The 24,299-nt window shown below is 41.7% G+C and overlaps 1 protein-coding gene across 3 annotated transcripts; it reads left to right on the forward strand.

Annotated features, from left to right (window-relative positions):
* Window positions 1–391: 391 nt before the first annotated feature.
* On the forward strand, window positions 392–23,993 carry LOC108016852 (proteoglycan 4). 3 transcript variants are annotated; one of them, XM_017083711.4, is made up of 4 exons: window positions 392–822; window positions 18,878–19,146; window positions 19,521–19,823; window positions 19,985–23,993. In XM_017083711.4, exons 2-4 carry the CDS (start codon window positions 19,089–19,091, stop codon window positions 23,368–23,370), a joined length of 3,747 nt encoding a protein of 1,248 aa, XP_016939200.2. In that variant the 5' UTR covers window positions 392–822; window positions 18,878–19,088; the 3' UTR covers window positions 23,371–23,993. The 3 variants fall into 3 exon arrangements, with proteins under 3 accessions (XP_016939200.2, XP_065723894.2, XP_016939201.2); XM_065867822.2 differs by lacking the exon at window positions 392–822 and adding an exon at window positions 13,255–13,270; XM_017083712.4 differs by lacking the exon at window positions 392–822 and adding an exon at window positions 13,900–14,030.
* Window positions 23,994–24,299: the final 306 nt, after the last annotated feature.

The raw sequence follows: 24,299 nt of genomic DNA on the forward strand, positions 1-24,299 counted from the left end.
ATATAGCCTGTCAACTGATTTGTTTTTTTAAGTCAGAATTATAGGAGTACGAGTACCCAATATAGGGAGGGTGCTCTTACAAAAAAATGTTGGTCAAATTAATTGTAATTCCCGTGGACCTGGGTTGGGCCGTTCGCCCCGTGTGCGTGCGCCCGGTTAATGCACATTCCCAAGATCGGGGGTTCGGGGCCTCAGGAGATCGGGAGGTGGGTTTTGGGTTTTCGGGAGGGTGAATCGGTGAATCGGTGGATGGGTGGTGCTCCAGCTCCAGCACCAGCTCAGCTCTCCCGCTCTTCGTCGTCAGCTGGCGACCGCTGGCGACCGCTGCTACCGAGCAACTGCAGCTGAGGCTCAGTCGATTTTCAGCTGAGCGGTTCAGTCGAGAAACGAGTTTCATGCCGAACGGTCGCTCACGCTGCGTCATTTTCTCGCGGACGAAGAAAACTGGGGGAAGAATTCGCCAGGTTTTGTTTATTTACATACGTTACATGGCTTTTTAATTGGCTACGCGGCGAGTGTGTTCGAGTGTGTGCAAAAATAATTTGCTTTATTTTTTTACACTTTTTTTTTCGTTTGAAAGTGCCTACCAAAAAAAAAAATTAACCAAAAAAAATATAAAAATAAGAAAGAAAGATAGAAAAGAGAGTGTGTGAGAGTGTGTTAACCTGGGTACAGGCATTATGGACCGATGCATGTGAACTGACAGGAAATAGAGCGCTATTAAGCCAACAACAGCACATCACATCACTTCACATCAAAAGGCAGTTAGAACCATGGAAAGACCGGGCCCAAACAGATTTGCTAATTGAGGTCGCTGTCTAGGTAAGTTGTCTGTTTCTACGGGTTTCCGTTTTGCAGCAGCTCTGAAAAATTCACTTACGAGCAGTGCAACACCAACAGGAATAATACCACCAACTAACTACGATCTCCGATTGGCAGATAAAGCTCCAAAACGGTAAATTATGCCGGTGTGCTGGGGGCAAAAAACTCTCCTGGGCTGCAAAAATTCACACGTTGCACAGTGGGGCAAAGGATATTGGAACGAAATTTTATTTGACCGATTCATAGGAATTCGTTTATGAAAGCTATTATTATATTCTTTAAATATAAAGACATATACGTTTATCCTAAGCCCCTTTATTTTTAAAGAACACAACTATTCAACAACTATTAATAGGACAACATTTGTCCGCTCAAGGGAGAGTTTACTATTTTCTATGTGCACTTTCTATTGTTCTATTTAAAAAGTTCACACGTTCAATCCTAAATTTCCTGTACGTGATTTTCCTAATTTTCAAATTATATATATATTTCATCGACTTACAGACACTGATAGTTTCTCCGACTGATTTAGCATGCATAAAATAATTTCTTATCTAGAATATTACGTTAAGAATATTTTCTGGTCATATTTTTATTTAGAAAAATAAATATTTTAGTTTTAGTAAGATGTACCCCTTTTTGGTTTTACCTGAATTTGATTTTTCATGGAGGCTGGGAAATCGCTCCATCTTGAACTGTTGTTGCCCCACGGTGCCCTGCAAAAAGCGGAAAATCAAAATGACAGATAGTTGGACTTCGTCAGAAGAAAAAGCCACTGAGTCAGCAGTGAAAGCAGCGGATCGGTTTGGAGTGGATTGGTTCGAAAGCTCGGTCTGCTCTTCACTTCCTCGTTGCTAAACTTTGGAGATCCGAAGATCTGAAGATCTGGGGGTTGAGAACCAGGGAACCAGAATACTACAACATCGGAATGGGAGGCCTGGCTCTGATAATATAGTTATCCAAACGGGCAGGCGGCCACATAACTGAGCGGCAATCAATGGTTTATGGCCATAATGATGCTGGTGCGATCGGCGCTGAAAACCACAGCGGAAACGGCATTATCGCGGCTTTCAACTATCGATCAAAAAAGCAGGCAGCTATGTAAGGTCGAAGCACGGCGGCTAAATGCATATTAAGTAATTTCCAGCAAGTGAGAAACGCGAAAAAAGGAGATAAAACGTAAATAGATACTTGTATGGCTCTATTTAGCGCATGCTTCCTTTTGAAAAACATTCGCAGCATGTTTTTAAGTTTTTTTTTTGGTTCCGCTAAGGCAAATGGCAAGTGCAAAAATTTGTTGCGAAAATTGATTAACATCAAACTGGTTGGCGATGGAGATGTATACGTTTAAAGCACCCTCTGCTATTTTCCCCTGTCCATAAACCTGCAAATTTATGAAATTGCTGGTCAAAAGTTTTTAATTGAATCTCACATAAAACGTACAAAAAAGTACCATAAAAAAAGTAAAAATGTGAAAAAGTCAAATAAAAGCAACGCAAACAAAAAAGCGGCGACAAAGACAACAAACGGTGATGATGATGATTGGGACATGAAGCTCGGAACTGCCGACGATTTTTTTTTGTATTATTTTATATTTAAATTTTTAATTTCAATGTACACACACATATCGCGTTTATTATTTGGCAACTTTTGCCCAAGACTTTTCACTGAGAAACCGAGATCGGCGATCAACTGATAAACTGGTTTCGCATTTTATTGAATTTTATACAACATTTGCATCGCTCCAGCCGCTGAACAATAAACAATTTCAGTGAGAAAACAAAAAGATGGTTGCTCGTTGAGTTTGTCCAAGGTATTTGACCCACCAGTAGAATTGTTCTCATTTTGATTCGGATTCGTATTCGGATTCCGATTCTCACCGACGCGCAATTTGCTAGGGAAGTTCGGGATCTGTGGTATAGGGGGTAATACCGACAACCCCTCCAGAAAAAAGTGTCAGCACAGCAGCTGCCTCGCAAGAAGCTTAAATCCCCGGAAAGATTTCAAAAAGCGAACAAAAGACAAACAAACAAGGTCTTGGGTTACCATTCACTCAAGGAATCTGCGACTTATTTCCTTTCCGATTCAGATCACACTCTTTCATATCCCCCCTCCCCAAAAAAAGCGCCCCGTTGGGCGCCATTACTTTATCTCACTTTTTGAACCTGTCACTCTGCCGCGCGCTCCTCTCACTTTCGTTCGATTTTGGGCAGTTGGGCATTTGGGCGACCCGTGTGATGAAGGGCCTTTCTAAATCTTTAATGGCCAATCGCCGTCGATGATCCCCTTTTACATTTGATACTGGGAATTCTGTGTAATGCGTTGTGTACACAAAACTGCTACAAGCTGTGGAACAAATGCGGGAAAGCTAATAGGGCTAAAAGTTTATTATGTTATCTCTTTAGTATGGTGGTAAAAACTATAAGAAAAATTTGTAGAATATATAAATTGCATAAGCCATTTTTTTGGTCAATGAACAGTTACAAAAAATTATTTTTATTGTCCAATAGATTAATACCAAAAATACATTAACATTATAAATATATCTGATCCGTCCTTCTCGATGTTCTTTTATTAGAAAGTTATAATATAATGACTTTTTGAAAACGAATAATTTAAAATAGAAACATATCATGACTTTTATGCTAAATATACCTCATATCATTGCATTTTCTAAGTTCTTAAGTTTGGCACCACCGTAATTCCCACCTCATCTGTTTGCTTGGGGTACGACGTTTGCTTAAAGACTTCCTCTATGATCTATGGCTATCATGTAATGCCTCTGTCAGGGGGTACTTGAACTTCCATTCTCCGTTCTCGATTCTCCATTCTCCATTCCTTGACTGACGCTCCGCTGGCGACGCTCGCCGAACAATAGAGTTCTTGTTGCTGCTGGATTTCTACTACTACTATTACTACTATATTCCATATCCCGCTCCCTGTGCATTGTCTATATAATCCATGGGGCACAAAGCCCATACATAGTAATTAGAATCATGCACGAGCATACCTTTGGCTGTATCTGTATCTGTTAGCTATGTATTTTTGTATCTGGGGGTTTGGATTTGGTTTGGTATGGTTTGTGTGCGGTGTTCAGAGTTCGCTGACTGTGACTTTAACCGTTGGCGTCTGCGCCTCAGTCGTTAATTTAGGCTCCGGTAATTATGAGCGACAGAAGCGGACCATTTCCCATTTGCCCCAAAGCAAAGCAAATCGACTCAAAGAATTTCATTCGGGATCGGCGTTGGAAGATAGGAGATATGGGGATAGTCAACTTGGCTGCTCTATGGCTATTAATCACTGGAGTTGGTCAGTTGAAAATTCAATTTCGTGGCCACAAAAGTCGACAAATTAACGTCTTTTTAATTGCTCGTGCTGTTGATCTTGCTTGTGCTTTTGCTTTTGCCACGACAAAACATTCAACAAACAACAACAACAACAACAACAGTAACAATGGCCAATTGTCATGTGAAGTCGTTGAACTCAAGAGCCCCCAACAACCAGAGTTTATTTGCCCCCCTCCCAATCCTATGTGTTTTTTTTTTGTGGTTTATCCACGTTTGTGTTAAGAGCCGGGGACATCACAGTTATACAATAGATCAGCTGCTGGTCCATCATTTTACCTCTACATTAAATTGTGAAACCAAAGCTGCAGTATGCCTTTGGTAAAACAGAAAACCAAAATAAATGTACAAAACAAAAAAAGAGCAGCATTTGACTGGGCATGACCTTGACAAGGGCAGCCGCTTAGCAAACGTGTTTGCTCTCTAAGCAAACCGGTATGCTTCCATCATCCCCTCCGAATCTTCCCACTGATATTTTAGACTTTGGTGACGCTTCAAAGATTTTTCCAACGCAAAAATTGTCACCCAAAAAAAAAAGCGAACACACAAGCAGAATTCTAACCACGTGCTAAGGGGGAGAATCCGAGCGTAAGCAAAAAGCATGCTGCCAGCAAAGCAAACTGGCAACAGAGCATCCAAGCAAATCTAACGTTCTCATCTGAGTTGAAAATGTACTTAAAAAGAAAACTAATATTTTAAAGTTAAAAATGTGTTCTTTGTGCTTGAATCAAGTTAAATTGACGTTTTTTACATTGTATATCTCAACAACTTAACTATTAGTTTATACAGTAGTGTATACTTATTATAAAGTAGTTAAATAAACTCAATTTAACTTTTCTCTTCTCACCATTTCGTTCCAAAATTGAGAACATTGATACCAAAATGTACTTACACGGTTTTTAAGAACGAATGTTCTCAACTCAAGAACAATCTACGTAAATACTTATCTCTGTGTAAGTAAAGTAAAAAGTAAAATACAAATTAGGCGCAAACTTGCATAGATAAAGAACAATTTGTGACAAATAAACAAGAAATAAATTAGATTACATTACGAATCTCAACTAAGTATAGCTTTAAATAGTTCACAGCTCTCCAGTAATATATTAAATTGCCCGCATAAATGAAACTGATTACTCAAAAGCACTAGACTTAAGGAGTTTAGTGCTATTTCTGTGGCCATAGCTGTGGGCACATATGCTTGTCTAACATTGCAGTTTATTTCTTGCCGCTTCTCGTTTTTTTTCCTTTTCAATTGCAATTCGAGTCAATTGTGCCGAGTACGAAAGCGTGAAAAACTCGATGGATTCAACCAGTAATAATGGGAGTTGACCGGCCACTGACCACTGGATTGTATTGGTTTTTATTGGATCCATTGGACGCACGTAGTGTTGGAAAAACAAAACAATGTTGAAATTAGCCCAAAATGGGGCTTTTTATTTGAACTTGAAATGAGTGGTGGTAATATGTCTTACAGGTCGGAGGCCTCCAAATCACCGAACCATGGTTTCTTTCGCCAGGCGGGCTTGCATAATTTCTTTTTTAAATGTTGCCTTTGTTTACTTTGATTTGTGTTATTACTTAATTGCTTTGAACCTGAAAACTGCTGACGAAAATAAAATAAAAAAGCCTAATTTATAGCGCCTCTTTATGCAAATCTTTGAAGGTATTTACATATGATTTTGTGGAAATTCTGGTTTTTGCTGCGTTTTTTTGCGCCTTGTTTAGCTGAAACTGCAAAACACGCGCGCTATTCACAAAAAATTAGATAAAAAAGCGTCCAGCTCCAGTTGACTTCAGTGTCACCCAAAAAAAAAAAAAAAAAAAAATAATAAAAGCGTGTTGACATTGAAAATGGTCAAAAAGAAAAAGGGGCAAAAAAAAGAAGAGAAATGAAAGAGGAGAAGCCGGAGAGTTGAAATGGGATCGCATTGGGGCAAGTGGGTCAGCATGAAATCCACGAATGTTGGGCAAGGGCCGCAGACACCCGAGAAGACTGAGAAGAAGACTGCGCAGAAGACCGCGGAGACGACGGGGCGGCAGAAGACGAGGGCGAAGAAAGAGCTGCGGGCGGGCAGACGTGCGTGAAATACGCCCCAAATGCACAAAACAGATTTAGCCATATATTGTATAATCCTAGCAAATATATTGCTACGTGATCTGGCTTCGATATAAGATATTTGTGTATACTTTTTGATCGGGCGATGAATTTTAAAAACTTAGGTAATATCCAAAAATAAAAGGTTCTATGTTTGCCTTGCTGTCAAGATCTTACACATGGAATACTAATTAAAATGATTTAATAACTTGAAATTATTTTAATGGAATTCAGCAACCTTTACTATAATACCTTATAAAAATACGTTGCTGAGTTCAAAGATTTATGGTTTTTAGATATGAAACATATATATTTTTTTTAACTTACCAGACCTCAACCACAAAATACCTAATACCAGCTATGCCCCCAAGGAAATCCTCCCACAATCAAGTGCACATTTCGCCATCGAAGCATTCGCACATAATACAGATAGCAGACAGCCCCGATTGATTGAAATCCCATTGGGTTTTAGCTAATGTCCAATGTTCGATTTCGATGCCTGAGGACGTGCCTCACATGAGCGAGAGACGCTCCCAAAACACACATTTCGATCATTGTATAATCTCGGAGACGGAGACTCCATGACTTGGACACTCGGCGATATCTTGAGCCGGGAGCTACGTGACATGACTGAGGCATCGGCATCGGCGGGTCTAATCTTTTATATAAGTGCCTGCTGGAATTCCATTAGCTGAACTCCGAAAATAAGCGAAAAAACGAACCAGAGCTCAAATCAAGCGGCGCTTGCGTGTTGCAAGTGTTGCAAGTTGCAAGTGCTTCCTGCTCGGAGGAGGCATGCAACACGCATCCAGTCGGGAGCGCAGTGTTCAGTGATCGGGGGGCCTTGGCCAACTTGTTTGGCCAGTATTCGAATCTAGAGAGAGAGAGACTGGTTGTCGATATTGTACACTGACTAAAAAAAGGATTCCATTTTATTAAATAAATTGAAACATACGAGAAAATATATTTACTCGATACTCGTAGAGTAAAAGTGTATACCAGATTCGTGGGAAAGTATGTAACAGGTAGAATGAAGCGTTTCTTACCCAATAAAATATATATAAAATATCCTGATCTGGAGCCATGTCCGTCTGTCCGTCTGACTGTCCGTCCGTATGAACGCTGAGATCTCGGAAACTATAAAAGCTAGAAAGTTGGGATTCGGCATGCAGATTCTTGGGGTTCTGATTGTCCAAAACTGACCATCTTTTAAAAAGTTATAAGCAAATAAAGAAATAAATAAAATAATGTTTTCAAAAATCTTAAAAGTTTTTCAATGAAACATGGATCTATCACCCTCAAGAATTCTTTCAATGTGTCTAATTATTTTGCTCTGTGTACTCCTTTTTTGGGGCAGAAAGTAAAACCCGCCACTTGCCACAGCTGTTTTTGGCCAGGTCTCTGTTTTTTTCGGCCAGGTCCGAAAGTCTGAGTGCCTTGGGTGCAGGTGACATACTTTTCTCAGCGGCCTGTCCTAAAATAATTTTACTTTTTCTTAGCCAACTTAGCCAACTGGTTGGCTAACTACTTTCTCTGCCCTGATGGTGGATTTCTTGGCTGGTTTCTTGCCTGGATTTCTTGGTGGCTAGTGGGTTTTTCTTGGCGAATTTCTTAGCTGGTTTTCTATGGGGGTCCATTTCAAGGTCAGCGACAGTCGTCGTGCCCGTAGTTTCCCACCAACGAAAAGCTGTGACTTGCATTCGCAATGAATCTTAATGCCAGCCAGATGATGGCCATTATCCGCGAACCGATCCGTGATGCAAATATATGGCTGACAGTTTTCGAGTCTCGAAACGAAACGAATCAAATCGAATCGAATCCGTTTCCAAGTCCGGGCAATGACATTCGTCTGGGTTTGTTCCCCCTTGGCTGTTGTATTTTTTATCCAGATATATTATATTTTGTACCGCTTTATGTGTACTTTGGCTTTTTGTTTAGCGGAATCAGAGTCCGAGTCGCTACTGCATTCCAGGCGGTGTGAGCTCATCCATTTCTCGGCTTCTGGAGCGGATCACCAGGGTAATCGGATCCGTACCTCCACCACTGAAATCTATCCGAACGGGGTTACCAGGTGCTTACGACTCGGAACTGGGCATGCATTAAAGCGGAAAGCAAGATCGAATATTTGCCCCAAAAAAGGGATTGCACCCTAAACCTGATTGATTTGGTTCGAATCAAGTTAAGGGGATTTTCAACAACACTAACAGGGGTGTTAAAAAAATCTCTTCCAACAAAATACCAACCAAAATTCATATCTCAGTGGACAGAAACCCTTTTAAATTATACGATTTAAAACCAATCAAATATAGGGCATTCAAAAAATATGTTTCCTGTAATCGAAGCCAATTACTCCAAAGCGGACGGATTTGTTGGTTAATTTTAAACCTATCCTTCATAAAGTTTTTGTTTGAGCTATGAACTTGAATCGCATCCAAAATGAGTCAACTTATAGTCCTTGAAGTGAAGTTTGGTTTAAGAGTACCTCCTAAAAGCCCAATATTTCTTGAAAGCTAATGATTTTGGGAAAGATTAAGAAAATCTAGCTTACCTTGCAGTAGAACCTATATGCAGATTTAAGGTAGTTCCGTTTTGCGGCACGTTCTATTATCTTGGCATTTTTCTCTCATATTTGGCCAGGCCATGTCCATGTTCACCCACTAATTGGTGGTGCGGCGGTGGCACCTGGCCACCTAGTTACCCATTCAGCTGTCCAATTTCATTGATAAACATTTGACCATTTGCCCCACCCTCCCACACACACAGACAGACAAAGAGAGAATATCTTGAGCCAAGGTGAGCCACATTTGTTCGATTCGGTTTCGATTGGTTCAATGCACCCCACCCAGTGGTGCAGTGGTGCACTCGGTGGTGCAGACAGACAGTCCACTTCATTCGGCGCCTGTCCACCAATAAAACCAATCCATGATCAATCGGTGCAAATGGCCAAAACGAAGTTAGCCGCATTTTTGCCCCTGTTTGCTGGCAAACCGATGCAGATATACTTGCACTTACGGATATACAGATACATTTACAGATACGAATTCGAAATAGAGATTCAAGATACAGATACGTGGATGGAAATGGGGATGGCATGGGCGGCAATTGTTCAGTTCAAGTGGCAACCGGTTGGATGCGACGCGCAATTAAAAAGAGCGACCAACCAAGGCAATCTAGCCACAGTGAAACCCCTTTATGAAGAATTAATGCTATCAATCAAACATTTTAGATGAACATTAGATCAAAGAAATCCTCTTAAGATATTGCAATTTCAACTAATATTTTTTAAAGTGATTATAATTTTTCTGTGCATTAGTCAAAGGGTTATTCAATCACTAAAGGTTCAACTGTAAAACTAACTATAATAAGGTGAGGCGAGCTCATCTCTGTGTGGGACTAAATTGGAATGGTTCGCTTTAGATTGTCGACGGGATTGGAGACCTTAGAATGGAGATGGCAGATTTCAGATTGCAGATGGGATTGGGCCGCGCACTTGTCGACGATTTCCTGTCATTAGTTTGGCTGCATGTCAAGGTTGTTTGGCAAGCCCAGCAGCAAAACACTACGAGTATAAACCATATACATATATATATATATAGATATGTAGTAGCATCCGATGGATGCAATTGTATCTGGCTGGCACAATGCAATTAAGGCAGTGCGTTAAACGTCTTTCAAATGAAATGCAAGCCAGTTATTACCCAAGTAAGAAAGCCGCTTTAAACAGAGAGAGAAAGAGAGAAGCAAAAGTTGCTAGTTGCAAGTGGCTAGTAGCAAGTAGCAAGTTGCTCGTACAGCAGTTGTTGCCATTGCAGCTGCATTTCATTTCGCTTCACTTTCTTCCAGGCAGCCGTTTTCCAGCTCGTTTGGCCAGTGGGCGGGGTTGGGGATTTTGAAAAACCGGCATCTCCGTTTGCAATGTGGAAAATGCACTCTAACAAATTATTATGAGCAGCACTTGGCTTGTGTTGCTGTTGTGCATGCTGCTGCTGCTGCTGCTGTTGCTGTTGTGGTTGCAACACTCAAACACCCAAAAAATAATCATAAAAAAACCCGATCTTGACAGGTTGGTTGGCTATGCACCGTTGCCGTTTATTGGGCGGTATTTCCAGCGCTCCGAAGTTCCGAAAAACCTCCATAAAAACACTTGCAGGTGGTCAGTTTTAGATCCACAAAAAGGTAGCCACTTGATGGAGGATTTAAATGGGCGTAAAAACGCAGTAATTGAGTACTATTTGTTTAGAGAGAGAGAGACAAAAACTTACATAAGGAAAGTCGATTGTGCAAAAGAAATAATCTTTTAGAACAGATATGTTTCTAGTAACTATTACCTATTATTATTATCATGCTCATAACACCATAGACCTTAACTAAAGTCCACTTGAATTAAAGTCGAGGGAAATCTTGGCACACAGCTGTGCAGGCAAAAGTTCAAAGCTATAAATATTTCATAGATTAAACTATATGGACGAAATGTGTGACGGAGAGCTGCGATAATGGTGGTTATACTATATGTAATACAAGATGGTTCAACATGTGTGTAAGTGGATATCTCCCTGTCGCACTCCACTTTGTGAATATGAACATATGAACATGTGTGTACGCAAATGTCTGTCGCAGATTGAGCCACATTGAATTGTCCGGACGGCTGACTGCACTTGCAAACGCAATTGCGAGCGTAATTGAATCAGCTGCTCCGATCGCGGATCTCGAATCGAAATCATCGCAAACGCATGCAACTGTCGGTTTGGTTAAAACTCTCAAAAGATCGAGTGGATCGTGGGGATACAGTCTGCAGTACTGCAGTTGACCCCATTCTGCAAAATAATGACTGACGTCAGAGTTGAAGTGCAAGTCGATGCACAGGAAGAAAACTGATATGATATGATATGATAGGATATGGTATATAAAAAATCTTACCATGGTTATCATTAAATCTTGATAAGTTATTTCCTAGTCAAGGATAAACACTGTTAGCATACCACCAAAGTTATGAGATACTTCTATTTTCCCCTGTGTAGGATATCCATGAAGCTAGTAGGGCGCTGACAGTTGCCTCTGGCATTGATTGAAGTCTAATTAAAGCGAGACATGCAAAAAAAAAAAGTAAAAGAAAAACTGAATAAAAGGGCCACGGCTAACGGGGCTTGTTGTGGCCCCGGTATGTAGATCAACTCTTTTCTTACCTATGCCATGAATTTTTGCCCTCTTTTCCCTCCCGGAAAACAGATATCTGAAAACAGAAAACAGTGAAAAGGAGGGTTACTTTTTCCTAGGCGTGCCGCAAAATATTTATGAAAGATTTACCTCGAAGAAATCTTTCGAACCAAACCGAACCGAACCGAACTGAACTGAACCTCCAGCAGCCAATGATCATAACTATTATTACGCTGATCATATGGTTTCCATTGTCAAATTTGCCATCGCAAAACTTGTTTACGGCTTGCTCGCTGTGTTCTTCTTGCCGCTTTTCGGAATGAGTTTGTGCCACTTTTCGCAACAACTACGAAAAAATGAGGCAAAACAAAAAGAGAAAAAAAACAGCACAAGAATTCCCTCAAATCGGGGTCACCAAGTACCACAGAGAGGAGGTCTTTGTCTGCTGGCTGGAGAAATGCCTCAATGATATGTGCTGCTATTGCTATTGCTACACATATCGAGATCCATAAAGTACACGACTGATAGCAACGCCCCCGTCTGCGAAGAAACCTTCGCGGCGACCGAAGACACGACTGTGTTAAGGTTGAGGTTATCACAGACCCCAAAACGTGCCCGAGCAGCTACAAGTAAATAGAGAGATATAATAGCTACAAGTACAAGTACACGGCGAGTGCCAGATGGTATAGTGTTTTTGCTTAGTTAGTTTGATTGTTTGGGTGTTCCGATGTTTCGATGGCGCCCTCGAAAATGCTTTGGTTGGTCATATCAGGCGGACAAAAAAAGTACACTAAGCCAGACCAAATTTATTGGAATTCTTTGCGTACATACATTATTGAGGTGTCGCGATAATACATAACCTAACCACTAATATGCGAGTCGAACAGGCCTTAAGTGATCAAGATACGGTTGGCCAGGCAAGGAAGCCATGCTAGATGGATGCGATAGCAGGTGGGGCCTTACACGAAACGGAGCCCACTAATCGCTAGAATCCAAAATAAACCCTTGAGCGGGTTTTTACTACCCAAACAAATCGTTGGAATGCCGTAAATTTCCAGGCATTTGCTTAATTTTGGTTTGTAACTCTAACCATTTTATGTTTTTAAAAGTTTTTTCGGGCAAGAACCAATTCAGACTATTGATAAGGTTATAATAAACCTGTAATGAGTTTTTGGCGGCCTATTTGCTTATAGAAGCACGTAAACTAAATCAAATGCAATTTTGTATCAGCTTTATACACTTTAAGATACAAATCCCTTAAGGTTACAAGGTATTTCAGAGATTCTTGCTACCCTCTTACGTTTAATTTCGATTTTTTTCTGATGTTCGAGTTTGATAATTAGAAGTCGGATCGAAGAAGGTGGCACACACCCTATAGCTGGTCTCTTGGAATGTCCATTTATGGTGGTTCAGCTATGATGTCATCAGAGCAGTAGTGTGCGTGTGCGTTTAGGTGAGGTTTCCTTCCTACAATTATGTTTTTTTTTTTTTAATTTCTTGACGATGGGCCGAAAATGGTCACGCATTTAGACGTCGGCACTCCTGCGAGTGAAAAGCGTTGGCGGTCTTTTTCTGTTTATTTTATTTTAAGCGCAAGGAGCGCCAATATACCACTTAAAAATCTAAAAGAAGGTGGTGGGGCTCCCACGTCAAATAGTTAACTGCGATTGAAGGTCGTCAATCAGAACGCGAGACTTGCGCAATTCTGCCGGCGCTGCAGTCGGCGCAGCTCATCATCATCTGACTTATGCAACGCACTTAGCTGGAAGTTTTAGTTCAGTTGGCCCAAGTGCGGCGACAAGTGAAGATACAGATATACCGAGCAACAGATACCAGATACCTAAGTGAAATACGAGTACAGTCGAACTTAAGTTCCCAGAACCACCGGGATTCTCAGAAATTCGTGTTCCGGCTTTCCCTACCAAACATTTTAGTCTAATTTATTGTTTTTAAAGCTTTAAAAATATCTCAATATTATTTGTTTGAAGCTATTTTTAAGTAGTTCAAACAACCCATATATTCAGCCAATGTTGTGAATAACCTAATATCCTTGAAGAGAATAAAATGTTGCTTAAAGTATAGCATGAGCAAAGGAATTTTGAATCTCTCAACATTCAAAAATGAATATCCAATTGGAAAACCTTGCAAAATGAATTTCCACTTGGAAACTGCAAGAATGAACTCCCAAAAAGTGAATCTCCAATCGGAAAACTGAATTTTGCGCTTTTCGTGTTTCCTTTCACTTTACGTTGTTGTTGTTGTTGTTTTAGCTGCTATCATTTGATAAGATAAAGCAGCAGCTCCAATTGGGAGAGCCAGGTGATGAGAGAGCGACTCTCTTTTCTTTCGCCTGTGGCTCTATTATTAGAGAGTTACCGTTGCTTTATTATTGCCACTATTATTGTGGTTAGTGTTGTGTGAGAGTGTGTTTGTGTCGGTGTTGAGTGTTCTATTCGTGTGCGTGAATGCTTTTGTGTTCTATGCATAATTTGCGCGTTTTTTGTTTTCAGTTTTGTTAACGTCGTCGACGGCGCCGCCTCGCAAAAGTTGCTCCTCTCTTCGTCTAGAAAGAGAGAGAAAGCCAAGCCAAAAAAAAAAAAACACCGCTAGCCGCAGTTAGTACGCAATTTTTTGTTGTTTTTCAAGTTTACCTTAATAGCTAAGTTCTAGTGTGCGTGTATTAATTATTTATTTCTGCTTATGACAACGTACAATTTGTCGAACAACAAACACTGCATTTAATTGCGGCAAAGTGACGAGCAAAAGAAAGCTACGAATAGAATTCGAAACGTGAAGTGCAAGGAGTGATACGTCACGTAGATCGGGATCCTAACCCACAATGTACAGAATACAGATGTGTTTAAAAAAATAGTAGTGGAAATGAACTTCCAACTAGGACCGTTTAAAATTAACTTCCAATTGGGAATGTAGAGTTTGTTCAAGAAAAGCACAGTCCTAGAAAATTATACATACATTGCTTCGAACGATTGATTTTTTATATAAATTTAAAAATTGAACCACTTCTATTAGCTTGAACACAGGTGTACCCGTTTGCCTCATACAAAACAGTAGTTACCCATGCAGTTGTTATCTGTGTAAAATTAACGGAAAACTTACCATTAGCCAAGCGTCGGGCGATTTGTTTTCAATTAGCCAAGGAAGTTGGGTTTCAGTCGGCGGGAAAAACCGCAAGAATCTCGCTTAAAAAGCGGAAAATAGTCGGCATATCGATTTTTACTAACTCACTTCTTTACCATTCCGTCTGCCTCATTCATATTTAAAGCAATTCGAACCCGTTGCCTTCTATAGACTCGCAATCCATTACCAATTCCTTCTTTGCCATCTTCTTTGGGATATATTATGCCATCGATTCTTGATATTTTATTATCTTTATGGTTTTTTGTTGATTGATTATTTTACCTTGCTTCCCTAATTTCTTTGCTTTTTGGGCTGAAGAAAATACAAAAAAAAATGTTGGATTAGGTAATTGTTATATCCAAGAGATAGGCATTCTTATGTAAATACCTACATATATTCCTTAACGACTCTATAAATGAGTACAACCAACCTCAATTTCTCCCTTATAACATGCATATCTATCGTTTAAATGGGTCTTTATGGTTTCTAAAAAAGCTACCCACGTCACTTAAAGACATTGGAAGGTGCAAAGTACCATTGGATCCCCCAATCGAATGTGGAACGTGCAGGTGACATCTTCTGAGCCATTAGAGCAATGGCAGTGGTACGTGATAACTGGTATTCATATGGGGGTATATACTACCTATATCTGTATGGTATATGTATACCGGAGAACCCGAGGATCGGACGTTGCAGAGTGAAACGGCCTAATCAAGTGGCTCAAATTGCCGCACAAATTGAAATAGATAATGGCCCGCAAGTGACAGCGGCGACATAACGACAACGACTACGACTTAGCATACTCGGGATTAGTCATGCGTATCATTCGCCTGATAACTCACAACAGTCCAAACAAAAAAAACAGATAAAGTTGTCGCAAAACAGGCAAAACAGTGACTCGAGAAAGTCATTCCACAGGTGTTTCGGCTAGCTATATCGACTTACCAGTCCAAAGAAAATTAGCATAGCCGTCTAGTTGGATGGGTGATGATGATATATATATATATTATAGAGAAACAATGATGAGCACCAATAAAAAATTCCCTCACGTCGTTGGTTATCCACCATATGATATCATCGCCTAACTTCGGAACAAACTCAAGTCGATTCACTGAATGCAATGCCGAACTTCAATGTCAGTGTCATCCATTGAACAGCGAAAACGATTCGCAGTCGAAACATCTCTATATTTAAGCCAGTGATGGAGCGATCCACCGACATTTCAATGTATAATGCAATAATCACAATCGAAGCCACAAAGCTTGGCCATTAATCACCTTCTATTTGCACTTCTGATTCGCCTTATTTAAACATGGATCGGTACTTGGGCCCCCAAAATAATAATGCCTTCATTTCTTTAGGCCCTTGGGTAACGGTAGAAAGTTGCCAATTTTAAGTGTACACATAACGGTGATACTTCTGCAAATGGCCGAAGACATTAACCGTGAAATTAGCATTCGATTATGGAAGTCTTTGTCTCTGCCTAGGTTATTTAACCCCCTGATGTAGAACCATAAAGACCCCAGTGGAGGGAGCTTTTATGGGTTCTATTTAGAACCTAAACCAAGGATCTCTGATTGGCTCTTAATGTATTCGGAGTCACAAAGATCTTGATAGGTATAATCAAAACTTTTGCAATAAAATCGTACCATTTAAGATTAGTGGTAATCTAATGATGATGCCACAAATCAATTTGTGGCGATTCTGAGAAAAATAAAATCCGGTTAGACATCCATCTTCACAATGTATAAGGCACGTATGTTTGTTTTACATTTTTCCCTTATTTAAAACCCTTTCCTTGAGATTCCCATTTTCAAAGCCAAAGATATAGCTAACTCGTGAGGCCTCAATGTTGCTGATCGATCAAGTTCACACAACGATAAGTGATCTGAGTTCGCCGAGTTTTAAAGACCTTGTTTCGAAACGAAACGATTTGATAAAAGTCGGGAAATGGGAATCGCCTCGAATCGTTCGTACTTCACGTTATTTGGTATATGGTATATCACTTGTTGTTTGTCTGCTAACTGTAAACTGGGTTACTCGTGTGAGAAGTGGAAATCGATAGAGTGTTACTTAACCATCTCCAATCCAAAACACACGGACCCAACGTGCCAAAGTAAACAGTTCAATTACGTCTGATTGTTCAGCTGCAGTTAGCAGTTGGCAGTTGGCTCTGATTCATCGCTATTCAAATGCTATATATTTAGATAATCGAGAGCTTATATATGGCCATAAATTTAAGCACCTTTATAAAGTTATTTCCAGTTAGAGACGCATATATCCCAGCCATATAATGCCGATAGGCGGCAAAGTGTAAAGTTCACATGCCATCCGAGAGCAATTTAATTTTTTATTTCAATTAGCCAGTTCACAAAGGCCCCCAAAACACTTAACGCTATTAGCCAAGCTCATTATTTTTGGCAACACCACCAAAACCACACAGCCATGTTTATGGAACGTGATGATTTAAGGCAAAAACCAAAATAAAAAAAAAACATTTTTCATCGCCGTCTCATGATAGCCGAGGAATTTTTACTTACTCATGTTTATTTTCAAGGGGAACTTTAGTGACTGACTATAAAAGCCTTTGGGCCAAAGAAAAAAGAAACAGAAACAACGACGTATTGATAACCCAAAACAGGTTAGAAGAGCTGGCAAAACGACTGGGGAAATACCCATTGGATAGACATATGGGATCAATGAAAGCATTATAAGCCTGTTTAAATGAATGATTAACTGGGGAATAATACTACTTATATCGGAGTGAAATGGGACACTCAATTGAAGTACAATTGCCAGAAACAAAAGGCTGCATTTTATGTCTGGCAAGCTTAAAAATCCCCAAGAGGTATCGATTCTTTTTGGCGAATCGAATGACGACTCCATGTTGAGTTTTATATCTAATTAGGCTGGCTAATAGTTGGGCTAATTAGTCGGGGCTGCTCATTAAAAAGTAAACACAAATCGATTAACCACAGGCAATCACGAATGTAGACAGTACGGTTCATTACCATAATTCCTTTGGCTTAGCGATTTTATGCGAATATGCAGTCACATATTAAAGGATTAATAAAGATCGTAAGTTTAAGTTGAAAATAAATTAGAAAACCCATAAGTAGTAAATATACAAAATTTATATAGTGTATGTATAATACACACTGTATATAAATACTAACGATCAAGTCAAGTGAGTTTAATTCTGAATTTAATTATCGTCATTTAGTGCAAATAAATCTGTTTTATTTGCCATTCAAAAGGTTATTTACTGAAATGATTCCCCAATTAAGGGAAACTATTCACTTCCTGTGGGAATTAATGGCGATTGACCTTACAGACTCGTAATGTGCTGTATGCCTAATAAAAAGGGTATACTAGTATTTGTACAAATCGAAGTACAGGAAAAAAAATAAATAGTCATTATAGTCAAATAATCAAATAGTCAGATCCATCAAGATCTAATATTTTTTGTCAACTTTAAAAAATGAATAACCGTGCTGTGTGTTATTATTAATATTCATGTTTTTTATCGACAATACAAAACTTATCATCAGAAACTTTTGAATATCATGTTTTTATGTTTTTTTTGTTCGGTGCATAAACAATAGAACAAGTTGGTGCTGCAACAATTGCCCGTAATTTGCATGGTCTTGCACCCACACCATTGCACCACCAAACTATGTCATTAGAATTTACTACTGAGTAAACAGCGGCACGCCCCCCCTACCACCCTCTTTTTTTCTATGTGTAGGAATTGCCTTCGCGATTTGCATTGTGTGCAAATGTAACGCACGCGACAAAAAACGCCTGCAAGTCGCGCACTTCTCATTGCCGCCGACGATTTCGATTTTCTTGGGCTTATCGCTAGCTATTTTCCCAGTCTTTGTGTGTAGGTGTAAGCCATTAAACAACTTGGCCGACAATTAAGCACTAAGCCAGGTGAAAAAGGCAAATAGGAACAGGGGGAAAAAAAAAATTAATTGATAAAGCACACACATACACAGTACGTAAAATGTAAATACATCAAGTCGACTCTGAAACATACTTTAGAAATCGAAATTGCCATATATTGTGTTGGTCAGCTAACCTACAGAACTTTATTTCCTTGGGGGGAGGGTATTATCGATGTGTCCCCAACTGGAAGAAACGAGTATGTGTTTTGGTGGCGTTGATAAAAAGTAAATAGTCAAGAGGAATGCCCACCAGCACCTCCGCCATCCCCTCTATCATACTTATCAGCCAGAAAACCGATAAGACCAAGCGTCTTTTGTAATCGGAACGCTTTTAACGCTTTTCAACTCGCTTTCTTGCCTTTTTCCATTTTCAGATTTCGCAGCGCACAAATCGCACGCCATTTTCTAGCATGCTCTAGGAATATTACGAAACCCGATCGAAATTTTAAGGAAAAGGTAGAACTGCACAAGTTGAGACACGTTTGAAACGGAAGCGGAAACGGAAAAGGAAATTGGTGAAGGTGGTAGAAGCAGAGAACGAGTGAGAGAGAGAGAAGGAAACAATTCAGAAGCCACGCCCACAACATGAGCAGCATGAAGGGCGGCTTCTCCACACTGAATCGCTGGTTTGGCCGAAAAAAGGGTAAGCTATCAATAAACCAATACTTAAAGCACTCAAATGACTCTACCTTTCTAATAAGTCCCTAATTAATTTTATGCTTCATCTACTTTATCGTTTATCATCAACAAACTTTATTTCCCACAATCATTACTGCAATAAACCCTTCCAAAATTATCATTTGTAGTGCCTATGGAGATTGGAATAGTAAATATAATAGATGACAAATATAATAAAACATATTTCTGACACTCATTGTTGTACACATAATCATATCCTAACGATAGGGAACCCATAAAATCCGCTGTGCTATAGTAACCATTTCCTAAGTTATAAAGATTCAAGAAACCTTCATATTCCAACAATTAAAACCTCTTCTATGCTTTTTTATTCTCTAGACAAATTCGGCACTGGCAGCTCCTCCATGGGCAAGCTGTCCAAGTCGTCAACACATCTGCACCATTTGTCCACCGACACGGACTTGAACGAGACTAGTCAGCTGGAGTACAACCGAATAACCCCAGTGCCCGCGGCCACCAGCAATGCGCCCTTCGAACAGACATTCCGCATCACCGTCCTGCTGCCCAAGGATCAGCTTTTTGTGGCCCGACTGGGAGCCAGGGTTCCACTGAGCAAGCTCCTTTCGCTCGTGTGCGATAACAAGCAACTGGATGCGGACAAGTACGAGTTCCGGAGTCCAGGTAGGGGGATCTATCATCTTCACAAAGATGGAAGAGGTTTTCACTTGCTATAAGGATTGGAAATTGTCTTGTATAAATACCAACTGTCTAAGAAAGTGAAGCCTATATCCACCACCAAAAGTAATACTTCTATTAACCCAATTTTTCTCCCTATTTTTCAGTTGATGCTAGTCAGGTGTACAGTTGCGAATCGACGATCGGAGCCGTGGGTCTATCGGAGATTAGACTTTGCCACAAGTCGGAGTCCTACGACAACTTCAATCCGGATGTGATGCACAAATTCCAGCGCACCGGAGCCGCTCGAGATTCGTTGAGCAGCAGCTCGGACTTCAGTAGCAGCCGGCACTCAAAGGTTACGGCCAAGACGCCGAGTCCCTACAGTTCGAGCAATTCCCTGAACTCGATGGACTCCACGGGCATGAACTACACCCGTACCCCGGTGGTGGTGCCACCGGCAAAGGTATTGGCACCACCGCCGCGCAAAAAGCGAACGGCTCCCAGGCCACCAAGCCAGATTTGCATTCCGGAGCAGTCGGTTCCGGATATTCCGGCAGCTAGCTTGAAAAGCGAACCTGCCTATGCGGTGATAGTCAAGCGTCCGCAGCTCTGCATGTCCACGCCAAATCTGTCTGGGCCCATTCCGGAGCTAGACTGCAATGGCAATAGCTCAAAGTCACCGGATGACGACTCCTCGGATGGTCACTATGCCACGCTGGACCTGAAGCCACCGGTTGCTGGTGGTCCGGAACCAACGCCCCGGAAACGATTGCTGCAGATCAAGAAGAAAACCGCACCGGCTCCACCGCCGGACTTCCAAAGTGGTGGTGATAATATATCGCTGGCTTCACTCCCCGAACCGGTGACACCTACCCCGAATATTCCGCAACCAGCTCCAAGAATTACCACACCTTTGCCCATTGCACCGGCTGTGAGTCCGCCACTGCCCTTGGTGAATGGAAATGTCAATGGATCACCCAATGGAAATGTGTCCAAAGTCCTTCTAAATAGAACCCCCACCCCGGAGCCCCGATCTTTGGGTAGTGCCACCGAGGATGATGATAACGATGCGGCTTCGAAGCAAGCGGATTCGGGTATTGGAGAGCCAGCACCATCTCCCTCGGCCTCGCCAGAACCAGAACCAGAGGTGGAGGCGGAGAAATCCCAGCAGGAATCGAGTTCCGAGGACGACGAGGCCATCAAGGTGTACAATTTCAAGCTTTGCCAGACCTCCAAGGTGACTGAACCATTGGCCACCAGTTTGGCGGAATTGGCAGTGCTGACAGCCCAAGGAGAAGACGAGGAAGAGGATGAGGTGCTGCATTTGGAACAGAAGGTGACGCTGACCAGCGGAAATATGGCCACGCCCAGTAGCGAAACCTCGCTCACCTCGTGGAACTACTCGGTTCCCATATCGCCACCGCCCGACTTCTCCGATCCGAAGATGCAGAAAAGCAGTGCGGTTCCGGTTGCGGTTCCGGTGAGCCCTGGCTCGCCGCTGGACGAGATCGTGGATGAACTGGCGACCATAATCAATCAACAGCGTCTGGACACGCTGATAAAGAAGCAGCCCGATCCTCGGCTGGCGGAGATTGAGGCGGCCAAACCGAATCGTTTGGCCAATTTCAGCATAGCTACGGCCAAAACTACGACTAGAATTGGACGAGCCGACTCCTTTCAGGCAGGAGGATCTGGAGCAGAGGCAGAGGTAACCTCACCCGGAGGAACTCTGGGTCTTCGCAGCACCTCCCATGCCTCCCTAAACAAACTAGAGCAGAATGGCCTGGGTCAGAGACGCTCCTCCAGTGAGTTGAGCATCGGTGAATCGCCTTCCCTGCAGAGCCTGGAGGTGATCAAGACTATCCTGAACTCGAGAAAGAACAGCCTGGCCGAAAGTGGAAGCAGTGCGTCATCGCCCGTTACAGAGCAACCAAAGATCTTCAAGCTGGCCAAAGAAGAGTCATCAGTGGATGGCGTAAGCGCTCCAAAGCAGTCACCCACTCCAATCCAGAAACCGTCTCCGACTCCTGCAGTTGAGAAACCATCATCTCCTGTTCTCAACATTGTTCAGGAATCTCATCCGGTCCTGAAGCAATCACCAACTCCAATTCAAAAGCAGCTGCCTTCTCCAGTTGAGAAGCCATCGTTACCTCCTGTTGTAAAATCAGTACAGGAGCCGGTGACTCCTGTGGTTCCGAAGGAGAAACAATCCCCGCCAGTGGCCAAGAAGGAGGGACCTGTTCCAGCTCCAAAGCCATCTCCCCCGGCTGTTAAGAAGGTACCAGAGCCGTCTCCGCCAGTTCAAAAACTGCTGGTCTCGCCAACAGTTCAAACGGTCAAAGAGAAGGAACACCCAATGTCGGAGAGCTGCCAGGGCACCATAACACCTCAGAACTCCCCAGCCACACCAGTCACTCCAGTCAGTCCTGTTAACCTGAGAAATCCGAACAATAGCACCATGGTAGTCCAACCAAGTCAGCAGATTGAATCCGCTCCGAGCTCCAAGCCCCTGCCACCCACATATCGCTATTCGGGGCCACCCAGCATTAACTTCGCCACCTGGAGCGAACGGCCCAAGTCCACGGTGGCCATTAAGAACGAGGGGGACTACATCTTCGGCGGGGCGGGAAAGTCCCAAGGGGTGACCTCGCCGCCTGCCAAGCTCACCATCGAAGTGGCTTCACCCATTTTGAGGATGGGCATTCCCCAGAGACGGGAATACCACGTTCCCATTACGGTTAAGCCACTAAAAGATGTGAGTCAGGAGAACCATCAAGAGGAAAAGGCCGTCGTGCAAGAAATGGAAGATCAGCAGGTCGATGAGGAAACCTTTTCTGTTCAAGTTAAGCTCAAGCCGCAGCCAAAACATGCGGAGAAACCACTGGTTCACAACCAACTCCCAAATCCCATCCAGAACCAATCATCTACATTGCCGCGTCCAGCCAAAAGCAATAGATTCACTCTACCCGCCAGCCAAAACAGCAGCCAGGTGGTCTCCAACTTGGCCAGCAACTCCCTGCCACGCCCCGTTTCCAGTTTGGAGAGGAACAGACCAATGGAAGCCAATCCGGCTCCGGCTCCCTTTGGTCAGAATACCCTACGCCGCACGGGATTCAAGGAGCGTATGTTGGCCAGGGAGCAGCAGGAACAGGAGCAGGCCTTGAGGATCAGGGTGTCCGTAAATGGATTTGGAAACACTTCATCTCCAGCTGCCACTGTTGCAGGCGCTGCCACGCGCACATCCCTGCCAGAAAGGAAGCCAGAACCGCCGGCAAAGAATGTGAATGTGGTTTTGAAGTCCACCAAAGTGGAGCTGAAGCTCCAAGAGCCGGAGCCCAGGCCGGTGAGCCTACAGGTCAAGCTGAAGCCCACATCCCAGCCAGCGGCCACGCCCTCACCGCCACCACCACCCCCGACACAAATGCTTCCGACCCTAAAGCCCGTGAAATCCAATGGAGGACGCAGCAGTGGTCCCACATCGCCGGATCCGCGTTCCCAGCTATTGGACGCGATAAGGAATTTCAAACGCGAGGAGCTCAACCGATCCTGAGTTTTCGAAAACATAAACACTAGATAAATAATATCAGGCACAAAATCACAAAAGCAGCGCACAAGTTATATATTTTTTAAACCGTTAACAGTAAATTTTGTGTTGAGTTTGTAAATAATTCCGAAAAAAAACGCCAAGATTTAGTAGAACTTTTTTTCACCCCATCCCCGCGCTTTTAAAGCGCCTAATATCCCCAAATTTTTTTTAACTAATCTTAGTTTTTTGTTATGAACTATGTAGATTTTTAATAATTTGTTTTAGTCATTAGGTCACAAGAGAACCCAAAAAAAAAAGAAAATACAACAACAAGATAAAAAGATAAAAGAAAAGCGAAAAATCTATCTATTTACATGTATGTTATTATGCCTATATAATATTTCGTATGTCATAGTGAAATATAGTAACCAATTTTCTAACCAATGGGACTGGTCTACTTAGTCGTGTCAAATAAAACAAAAATCAAATGGTAGCGAAACAAGAAGAAACAACCCCAAAAACAGAGAGTTAATAATGCTAATAAATTATTTTAAAGCAACAGCAGTTAAATGCATTTAGCGCTGATGTATATACTTATATATGGCATTGTATTAAACTGAATAAAATAAAATACAGACATTAAAAAAGGTCTGTTTATACTTTTGCATTTGGCGGCTCAAAAGGTAATGCTCTTATCGTATTACCAATCATCTTTACACTAATTCTATAAATATTTGTTTGCAACTTTGAAATCAGTCACTTCAGGCCTGATAAGATAATACATTCTTTGATATAGCAATTAACACAAGTTCATATTACGCATTTTTCTTTCAACCAAATAAGTCATTAATTTTTTTTATGTACTTGAAGTACATAACTTAATTATTTGCCATTTTTACAACGTAGATTTTTTAAGATTTTAAGGACTTTTTATTGCGGGAATTTTAGGTAGC

This window comes from Drosophila suzukii, chromosome X, assembly GCF_043229965.1.
Source record: "Drosophila suzukii chromosome X, CBGP_Dsuzu_IsoJpt1.0, whole genome shotgun sequence".
NCBI lineage: Eukaryota > Metazoa > Arthropoda > Insecta > Diptera > Drosophilidae > Drosophila > Drosophila suzukii.

Excerpts from the sequence above, each read along its gene's own strand:
- LOC108016852 (XM_017083711.4), top strand. The coding sequence starts at position 19,089 with ATGAGCAGCATGAAGGGCGGCTTCTCCACACTGAATCGCTGGTTTGGC. Across the intron at positions 19,147-19,520 it reads CTGGTTTGGCCGAAAAAAGG|ACAAATTCGGCACTGGCAGC; the intron begins GTAAGCTATCAA and ends TTTATTCTCTAG. Across the intron at positions 19,824-19,984 it reads GTACGAGTTCCGGAGTCCAG|TTGATGCTAGTCAGGTGTAC; the intron begins GTAGGGGGATCT and ends CCTATTTTTCAG.